Source organism: Dioscorea cayenensis, unplaced genomic scaffold (genome assembly GCF_009730915.1).
Source record: "Dioscorea cayenensis subsp. rotundata cultivar TDr96_F1 unplaced genomic scaffold, TDr96_F1_v2_PseudoChromosome.rev07_lg8_w22 25.fasta BLBR01000145.1, whole genome shotgun sequence".
In the NCBI taxonomy this organism is placed as follows: Eukaryota; Viridiplantae; Streptophyta; class Magnoliopsida; order Dioscoreales; family Dioscoreaceae; genus Dioscorea; species Dioscorea cayenensis.
This window is the reverse complement of record NW_024086536.1, coordinates 7,517-18,105: the sequence shown is the minus strand read 5'-3', so window position 1 is coordinate 18,105 and position 10,589 is coordinate 7,517. Positions and strand designations below refer to the sequence as shown.

Genomic DNA, 10,589 nt, shown 5'->3' with positions numbered 1-10,589 from the left:
AGGTCCAATGTGATAAAATAGGATATGTCAATGTTTATACAAGTTGAATGATTTGTTAATTACTTTCAATGTGTGCAAGACCTGTCATACAGATCATTCATTATGTTTAGTTAACAATACATGTATCTTAAAGCATGTAATTAATTAGTACTGCAGTTTTAATTATTGTAATATAATATGATACCATGCTCAATTATTTGCAAGTTGTAGGGATTTGTTTCTCATTTTTTTAAGATAGCCAAGAAGTGGCATACAGACTCACTCACCATGACTTGTTGTGAAAAATTAATTACATTATTAATGGGTAGATCTGTAAGGATCTGGAGTTGAATGATTAATTTAATTCAACTTGCAAGGTGCCCGAGATGGAAGCTGCAGTTCATTAACTATACAACTAATGTTTGTGGACAAAAATAAAAATGTTGTAGTTATATATTTTTAATAAGAAATTTCCCACACAATGGGTGTCATAAAAATTTTGTATGTTTCTAATGTTGGAGAGAAACCCCGACAATCGGAGTTACTAGACGGAGTTTTTCCGAAACTATTGAAACACAGATCATGGTCGCCAGCACTGTAGCAACAGAGTTTTTAACACGCTTTCTTCTGCAGTTGATGTACTGTAGCAATAAATGTAGTTGATATTCAATAACCCGCGGAATGTGCTGTCAGAACCACGCCCGTGCTTTCTTTGGTTTTACAGCAACTGTAGAACAGAACTATAGCACTTGAAGAAAATTTGTAAAACTGCAATCTTCACGAGCAAAAGCACTGTCACTGTAATACCCATGTTTTTTTTTTTAAATTTTCATGATCTTGTATTCTTTCCCTTTTTAAGTATAATTTTTGGGATCTATTCAGCACAATTAATGTATCAAACAATAAAAAGCATACAAACAATGTTTCAAGGTAGAAAACCCTTCGAATCGAAGGAAAAATCATGAGACTTCTTAGAACCACTTAACAATGAATCCCCTATGTCAACAATGGAGTCACAATGATTTTTCTCTAGATAACTAAAGGTTTACATATGACCTATGGCAATAACATTCACCAAGAGAAGTTAATAACACAAGCATCATCATCATCATCACTAATGGATAACAAACACCAAGTATGGCTGAAAAGAAAGATCAAACCTAATCAATTCTTTTTCTTTGAGAAATCTACAATCATTGTTGTGAATGTTTGCATCATATGATGTAATTAAGAAAAATTAATCAAAACACTATATTAATATGAATATAATGATTAGGGATATAATTAATCGTGACTTAATATATAACTTTGAATGGTATGGTATAAGTTCACATTTCCATCCCTGGGATTTGCACAACCAAACTGGAATCCACCAAAAGAAAAAGAAAAAGGCCCAATAAACATTACATGAATTAAGTTATATATAATTAGTGTTTAATTAATCTAAAGGCTAGTTAAATTACCCATAATTCCACTCTGCACAAACATAACCAATGTGAAAAATGTGAAAAATAATCCAGCGTTCTCCACGTCCTTCATAAACCAAACCAAGTCCAGATTGCCTTCAAAGTTATACTACAAAAACGGAACAATCATCAATATCATATTCATTGAAAAAAACTTAATTAAATAGTAATTAAGTACTAATTATTTACCTGACGTTTGGCAGGCTCATGAGTGTTCAAGAAAACATATGTTTCAATTGCATCTAGACCTCTTTCTTTTGCCTTTTTATCAGTTTTGGCTACATCTAAACATCTAAATCATTGAAACCAATACAATATTCAGAAATGATCTCAGAAATTACAAGCTTCAATACTATATAATTTTTATCAAGAAAACAAATATAATATATGGTTTTGAACTCAATTATAATTTTAGGTTAGATAGATGATCTCACACAAGCATATATACAATAAAGCATTAAAATCAAAAACATAAAAGAATGATCTCCATGCAAGGAATAAATAGGAAAGAAAATCAAATTTGTATAGAGAGAATTGCAATGCGAAACACACACATACACATAAAGAGAAAAGAAAAAGGAAGAGAGAGAAGTTTCATATAGTATAGGAAAAACTAATTTTGTTTCCCCAACTAATTAAGAACTAGATCATTCCATCACCTTTGTTATAAACCACACCAGTGTTATGAACGCATAATGTGATTGAGAAATAAAAACTTTCATAATGATAAGTAATAATAATGTGAAGAAAGAAAATAACCTGCCAATGGGTCATCAGAAGACACTACAAGAAATAAGACTTATAGCGGTGGAAAAAATCGGCCGCTGTAAGCCCCATTTTAGCCCCAATACCCCTATAGCGGCGGATATCCAATTAGCCGCTAAATCCTTAGTCATTATATGTTTTTTGTGACAAATGTACGCTTTTCCTACTATCTCATCTTTTAGAGTTGGAGATGTACAATTATTTTTAGTGGTGGAAAATTTACCGCTATAAATTTTATAGTAGCGGAACATTTCAGCCGCTATAAGTTATATAGATTTGGTTAGTATCTCTATAGCGGCGGAAAATTTTACCTCTATAAATTCTATAGTGGCGGAATGTTCCACAGCTATAACTCCAATAAATTTGTTTAGTATCCTATAGCCGAAAAAAATTTGCCACTAAATTGAATAGATGTTTTAATAGCTAATTAATTCTATTTCTAATATAGACAAATAAATAAATATATATATATATATATATATATATATATAACATCAATATTTTAATTTATTAATCTCACAACATAATGGTTAAAAAAAATAAACTAAAGAAGAACTTTTTTTTATCATCATTATACATATTATAAACAAATAAACATTCATACATTCAAATAATGTCTTACAAATTGATAATTGACAATCAAATGACCTTGAGCATAGCCACTACCATCAGTGTCAATTTGTTGAAACACACTGCAATCTTATTCTAGGCCTTCATTAGCACATTGGCCCACTATTCTTACTGCTACTTGCATTAGTAACACACTCTAATCAGACACTCTCTGTAGGCATGTTAAGCTTGCATCAATAACATGAACACAAGAGTTGATTGTTTGAAATCAACATGGAGAAATTATTAAGCATACCTGGAACTGAGACATAAAAGCCAATCTGGTATAAGCCTGTCCTTGATGTCTTTGCAACAACAAGCATGGGCATCCTTAATAAGAGTAAAGAAACACCATATAAGAACTAACAAGCAATTTACACATACTTTTTGATGTTGCTTCTTCAAAAGGAAGGGCTTTGGAAACAACATTCAAGGAACAGATATAAGGGCTAGCCCAAGTAATACAAGCTGATAAAATGATGAGAAAGGTTAGCGCTTAGAATGACATTGTACAAGTGAGAAAAAAATGATATGCCAGTATGCGCAAACCTGAAGCATCTTTTGGCTAGGAAATAGCTCATTCTCACCAAGTTTATCTATTGGGCTACGAAACATGTATATCATCACATGGTATAGATCTGCTTTTGAACCAGTGCACCATTTTACAATGATGAGTAGAGAAAGGTAATCAAACAGGCTGTTCAAGAATATCAACTGAGGAACAAATTGATACCTGGAGCAGAAATGAAGATGAGTAGATAATTAATACAAGTGAATAAAGAGTGATTTTAAAGAATAATGCAAAGCATAGTAGCATACACAGAAAGTACTAAGCCTTCAACTGTAATTCCAATTGTGATACATTAAGGGCCTGTATGGATAGGCCAAAATTATGACATAATCCGTATTTTTTGAGAATTATGGCATGTTAATTATTTGAATAGTTATTTTACAGTATAAAATTATGGCGTAATATAGGTATAATGGGATAAAAAAATATTCCACTTTTAATGGAATATTTTTCATTGTAAAAAGTCTTTCTTTTTTTATCTAACCACCAGTCCACCTGAGGTCCGACCGGCCTCCGGCAACTGCCCACTAGTCTACCGGGGATCTGGCCACTGGTCGGGCGGCCTCCGGTGACACATCAGCAATCTACCCATGCTCCGGCCAACCTCCGGCCACCTGTCCACTGGTAGTTCGGGCATCAGCCGACCAGCCTCAGGTGACACACCGGCGATCTATCGGTGGTCCGGCCTGCCTCCGATGACAGGTGACCGGTCCACCGGTAGTCCAATCGTTGACCGGTTGGTCTCCGTAATGTTTTTTATTTTGTTAACCAAACACTCATTCTGTAAAAAAAAATATGCTACAATTTCTGTAATAATCAGTTGCACTTCCTGCATAATAAAATTATGCCATTTTTTTTTTATTTTGTAGCCAAACATGCCCTAAGCAACTAGCCAACATAAAAATATTAGTAGTTATGTAGATTATGTAGATTTCAAGAGTGGCCTTTCTCTTTCCATAAAATGGTTCACAAATTCTGGGAGTTACACAACAAGATAGGAAACTAGGAGAAAATCAAGAAACTTGAGAAAATTTTGAGAAAACATACATCTTCTTCATGTAGACTGCCTCAAATAATAACACATATCCAAAGTTCCAAACAACTAAAACTTTGATTTATGACATTCTTAAAGTGTTCACACATTAAATATATACTACTATATCATGAATTGTAGTAATGTTAAGTAGTTGGTGAAAATTGCCTTTGGTCATCAACATATGATCACAAAGAAATGGTTGGATAGATGGATATGTGTTTCTTATACCCGTAAGTCATATGCCTTCCAAGTCTTCAAGAGGGTGAACTTTCAACTTTGGTAAGAGAAACTTTAGAAGTGTGCTAATAACATGTTACCATCAAACCAAGAGCGACTACATAGATTTCCACAGTTGAATGAGTTGAAACAGTCAATAGACAAAGCAGGTACTAGAGTCTACATGATTTTATACACATATTAGGACCTGAATTGGAAAATCAACTCACCAAATATTAATACTATTCCCAAAGAACTTTGCATTGAAATAGCTCAAGAAAATTCCAAGGTTCATTTGTACAACTCCAAGAAGGATGGACATTTTCATCTCAAAGAATTGAGAAATAGCATCTCACTCTGTGTACCATGCCATTTGGGATCAACACCAAATGGATATGTACGTCTCATCTTAATCAACACCTTAGTAGTAGCATCCTTGCATAAATAAATACAGATAAGAATGATTAGACCAAAGCAAACACAATCCACAGGCAACATAAGAAACATCAACATTCTCAAGAGTGTTGGGATATGATTGAAGCGAATTGAAAAGCTGAGATGCCGGTGTTTCACAGCTGGTGAAAGCTGGAGCTGCACTCAAGTATGGGTGAATGAAGGAGCTCTCGTACACAGTATGGAGACTAGATGTTTTGTATTAAAAGCACACTGTACGCAGAATATTATGAAGTGTTTTGTTTTGAAAAAGTTAGTAAGTAATATAATATAGTATCTATGTGGTTGTGACTGGCCAATGAAGGTTTGGCCTTGTGTGCCTTTTTGTTACTTTTTTTGAATATAATGGAATGTGAGCTAGTTGCTCATTGGTTGGATTCATACTAAATGTCTTCTTTCTCTCGCAACCAGATGAAGCTTTGTGCTAACTCTCATTGAAGCAAAAACCCGGATATCTCGTCACCTTGCACGAAGGTCCTCAACATTGTGGTATCAGAGCCGGAGATGATGGCATCCGACACTCCGGTGAGTCTCACACAGCCTTGTGTACTTGTCTTCAAGGGTGAAGATTATGGAAGGTGGAGCTTGAGAATGAAGACCGTGTTTCGGTCTCAAGAGCTGTGGGAACTTGTTGAGAAGGGAATAGGTGAAGGAGAAGACGAAGCTAGGCAGAGGGAGAATAAGAGGAAGGACGCAAAAGCTTTATGCCTCATTCAACAGGCAGTGGATGGGCCGATACTTGACCGTATAGCGGAGGCGGAGACGGCGCACGAAGCTTGGGAAATAGTTAAAAAAACAGTACCAAGGATCGTCTAAGATGATGACGGTGAGGAAACAAGCGCTTAGACAGAGCTTTGAAATGTTGCAGATGGAGGATGGTGAGAGTATTCAAAACTATTTCACAAGGGTCGTGACGATAGTTAACCAGGTGAGAGGGCTTGGGCACAAGCTCTCTGAGGCTGAGGTGGTGTCCAAGGTACTGCGAAGCTTGGCACCGAAATTTGATTATGTGGCCATCGCGATGGAGGAGTCCAGAGATCTCACAAAGCTTACTCTTGACGAGCTCAGCGGGTCCTTACAAGCCCATGAAATTAGAGTCAATAGATCTTCGTAAATGTTCAATGAGAGAGCCTTACATATGAAGCTTGAAAGTGCAACGTTGAACACCGGAGAGAAGGGAAGTTCCAGCTCATCGACCAACCGGAGTCCCGCTAGAGGTCGTGGGAGAGGTTTTTTTCTCGCGGCAGAAAGAGGCAGGAGTGCGCGAGGTCGAGGTGGTGAGCATCAAGTAGTGTTCAGTGTTTTTCACCGCAAAAAAATTCGGGCATGTGAGGGCGATCACTGGAGAGAGACAAGCAACCTCGTACAGAGAAAGGAGCTTCTAGTTGCAAAGGAGCTCGAGCAAGAGTCCAATAACTTGTTCATGGCCAGCAACACTCCGTAACCAACGTCAAGCACCTTGTGGCTAGTGGATAGCGGGTGTTCGAATCATATGACAGGGGAAAGGAAGTTGTTCACAAGTATTGATGAATCTAAGAAGATATGTGTTCGGGCTTGGGAATGACAAGGAGATGGATGTTCGGGTGTAGGAATAGTTACTTTGAGTATGCAAGATGGTGAGAAGAGGCAGTTGCATGGTGTGCAGCTAGTACCTAGACTTGCACATAACTTGCTTAGCTGGCCGCTTACTCTCGAAGGGGTATTCAGCTACTTTCAAAGGAAATAGTTGCATCATCATGGATGACCGCACTCAAGGAACATATTGTTAGTATACCAAGAACAGTCAATAATATGTTCCCATTAGACATCACAAAGGTTGGGAGATTAAATCTAGCAGTGAACAAGCAAAGTGTATCTGAATTATGGCATCGGGCGTTTCGGGCATTTGAACTATAGAAGTTTGAGATTCTTGGTGCAAAAAGAAGTTGGTCTATGGGATGCCGGAGCTCAAGCATGAATCTCATTATGAATCTCATTGTGAAGAGTGTGTGATGTCAAAGCAAGCCAGGAGTTCTTTTCCATCCGTGAAACCTAGAAGAACTACAGCTTGTCTTGAGCTTGTTCACATGGATTTATGTGGACCTATGAGTGTAGACCCATTGGGAGGATCCAAATATTTTCTTTTAATTATTGATGACTACAGCAGGAAGTGTTGGGTGTTCTTCTTAAAGAGCAAGGGAGAAGCTTTCAAAAATTTCAAGAAGTTTCATATGTTGGTGGAAAGACAAACAGGGAGGAAGCTGATGACATTGAGGAGTTATCGGGGAGGTGAATTTACTTCTCATGTATTCAGGAGGTATTGCAGGGAGTTGGGAATTAGAAGGGAACTCTCAGCTCCCTATACACCTCAACAGAACGGTGTAGTGGAGCGCAAAAATAGAACAATGGTTGAAATGGGATGTTGCTTACTCAAGAGTAGTGGACTTCCATTACAGTTCTGGGCTGAGGCGGTGTCGACATCTATTTATCTCATCAACCGGTCGCCAACACAAACACTGAGATGCAAAACACCTTATGAAGTGTGGCATGGAAAGAAACCCACTGTAAGTCATTTTAAAATTTTTGGTTGCATAGCTTTTGCACTCATTCCCTCACATAAGCATCAAAAGCTAGATGACAAATCAGAAAAACATGTGTTTGTTGGCTATTGTTCGTAAACCAAAGCCTATAGGCTCTTTAATCCAAGCACCGGTAAGATAAATGTTAGTAGAGATGTCATTTTCCTTGAGAATTCTCGTTGGACATGGGAGACAAACACAAATGGTGGTGGGCCAGTGATAACAATTGGAGATTCCATTTTCAATCCAAGTGAAGAAGCGCCAATCATAAAAGACAACAATTCAAGTGAAGAGGATTTACAAGGAGAAACAATAGAGAGTGCAAGTGTTTCAGTTCCTAGGAAGCTCAGATGCATATCAACATCTCGGGTAGCACCAACTAACGGGTCACCCCCAAGGAAAACTAAGCTATTGTCTGACTTGTATAATTCTTGTACTTTTGCTCTTCATGTTGCTGATCCACAGGAGTACAAGGAAGCTGTGAAGCAAAAGGAATGGAAAGACACCATGGATGCTGAACTCTCATCAATAAGAAGCAACAACACTTGGGAATTGACAGAGCTACCATATGGGAAGAAAGCAGTGGGGCTCAAATGGGTTTACAAGACTAAATACAAGGCGGATGGGGAAATTCAGAAACACAAAGCTAGGTTAGTGGCCAAGGGATACTCACAGCAGTTTGGGTTAGATTATGATTAAGTTTTTTCAACGGTAGCAAGGCTCGAGACCGTGAGAGTCATCCTTGCGCTTGCTGCTCAAACTTGTTGGCCTGTGTATCATTTTGATGTAAGATCAACATTTCTAAATGGAGAAATACAAGAAGAGATTTATGTTGCACAACCTGAAGGGTATGCAGTTGAAGGGAAAGAATATCTTGTTTATCGATTGAGGAAGGCTCTATATGGGCACAAACAAGCCCCTAGAGCCTGGTATAACAAAGTTGACAAGCATTTCAGAGAGCATGGATATATTAGAAGTGAAACTGAGCATACACTCTATAGAAAGGTGCATGAAGGCAAGGATTATATTCTGATCAGTCTTTATGTAGACGATATAGTGTATACAAGCTCTTCACAAGCCTTAATTAATGAGTTTAAGGCAGAAATGATGGGGACTTTCGACATGTCTGATTTGGGTCTGATGAGTTATTTTCTTGCATTAGAGGTGCATCAAACAACTGAAGGGATCTTTGTAACACAAAGAAAGTATGTGGCAGATCTCTTGAATCAACTAAATATGGGACAGTGCAAGCATGTAGAGACTCCAATGGGAGTGAATGAAAAATTTCAGATTGAAGATGATGCTGAATTGACTGATCCAGGAATATATAGAAGCTTAATTGGGAAGTTGCTTTATCTAACTCACACTAGACCAGATATTTGCTACTCAGTTAATTACTTATCAAGATTCATGAGCAAGCCAAGCAGTCATCATCTCATTGCAGTCAAACGAGTTATGAAGTATTTGGCTGGGACATCAAAATTCGGTATGTGGTTCTCTCAAGATGCAGGAGTAAATCTGGAGGGGTTTACTGACAGTGATTGGGGTGGAAGTTTGGTTGATCGCAAAAGTACTTCGGGCATGTGTTTTAGAATTGGCTCAAGTGTGATTGCTTGGGGCTCAAAGAAGCAAGATGCCGTGGCCTTGTCAACAACTGAGGCTGAGTATATTACAGCAACATCAGCTGCATGCCAACTGGTTTGGCTCAGAAGAATTATGAGTGATTTTGGAAAAGAAGTTATGAATTCGTCTGTGTTGTGGTGTGATAATCAGTCAGCTATTGTTGTGGCAAAAAATCCAGCTCTCCATGGAAGGACCAAGCATATAGACGTGAGATTTCACTTCATTCGGGCCCTTGTGTCTGATGGTGTGATTGTCTTACGTTACTGCAATACAGGAGCACAACTTGCGGACATTTTCACAAAGCCATTACCAGCAGAGAAGCATAAAGCCATTTGAAATCAGCTTGGGATCTCTTCACAGGCTTCAATCAAGGGAGGATTTGTTGGGATATGATTGAAGCGAATTGAAAAAGTCGAGATGCCGGTGTTTCACTGCTGGTGAAAAGCTGGAGCTGCACTCAAGTATGGGTGAATGAAGGAGCTCTCGCATACAGTATGGAGACTAGATGTTTTGTATTAAAAAGCACACTCGTACTCGTAATATTATGAAGTGTTTTGTTTTGAAAAAAAGTTAGTAAGTAATATAATATAGTATCTATGTGGTTGTGACTCGCCAATGGAGGTTTGGCCTTGTGTGCCTTTTTGTTACTTTTTTTGAATATAATGGAATGTGAGCTAGTTGCTCATTGGTTGGCTTCATACTAAATGTCTTCTTTCTCTCTCGCAACCAGTGAAGCTTTGTGCTAACTCTCATTGAAGCAAAAACCCGGATATCTCGTCACCTTCCACGAAGGTCCTCAACAAAGAGAATCTCCTATACCCTACAGGAAGCATCACGTCATGCATTGGCAGATGGACCAAAAAATTCAAATGGAACTAAAAATAATTCATTGTAGATTAGTCCCGTGTAAATTGAGAAAACCGACATCATCATAATTATATAGCGACCACCGAAGGTCATTTCCATGATGTTCCTGAGTTTTTGTTAATCTCAAAATAGAGCATCTTTAATTATATCAAACTTTCATAAAAATTAAAAGAAAAAACATAACAAAGAGCATGAGTTAATTATATTACAAAGGTAAAATTAATTATCCTTCGTCCAACTCAAAATAAACAGTTAGAAACCTATACATACAAGCATAAAGCCAAAAAGGGGTTAATTTTTCAGTAGGTCACACAACAATGATTAATTATCAGTTCAATCACCAAACTTCAAAACGTATCAAAGTGGTCACTCAACTAAAATTGTCTTTCACCGGTCAGTCATCCGAAAAACTCCGGCAACTAAAATCCTGCGTGGCAGCCGGAATA

General features: G+C 37.6%; 1 protein-coding gene across 1 annotated transcript; it reads right to left on the bottom strand.

The window, feature by feature from the left end:
* Nucleotides 1–3,234: 3,234 nt before the first annotated feature.
* Nucleotides 3,235–10,121, bottom strand: LOC120253635 (V-type proton ATPase subunit a3-like). Its single transcript, XM_039261935.1, has 4 exons — nucleotides 10,096–10,121; nucleotides 4,873–5,077; nucleotides 3,369–3,552; nucleotides 3,235–3,287 (listed from the first exon to the last, which is right to left on the bottom strand). The coding sequence occupies exons 2-4, from the start codon at nucleotides 4,968–4,970 to the stop codon at nucleotides 3,249–3,251; spliced, it is 321 nt and encodes a 106-aa protein (XP_039117869.1). The 5' UTR covers nucleotides 4,971–5,077; nucleotides 10,096–10,121; the 3' UTR covers nucleotides 3,235–3,248.
* Nucleotides 10,122–10,589: the final 468 nt, after the last annotated feature.

Coding starts and splice junctions, on each gene's coding strand:
- LOC120253635 (XM_039261935.1), bottom strand. CDS start 4,970: ATGAAAATGTCCATCCTTCTTGGAGTTGTACAAATGAACCTTGGAATT. Junction 3,553..4,872: donor GGGAATAGTATTAATATTTG/GTGAGTTGATTT, acceptor TTTCTGCTCCAG/GTATCAATTTGTTCCTCAGT. Junction 3,288..3,368: donor CTAGCCAAAAGATGCTTCAG/GTTTGCGCATAC, acceptor TCATTTTATCAG/CTTGTATTACTTGGGCTAGC.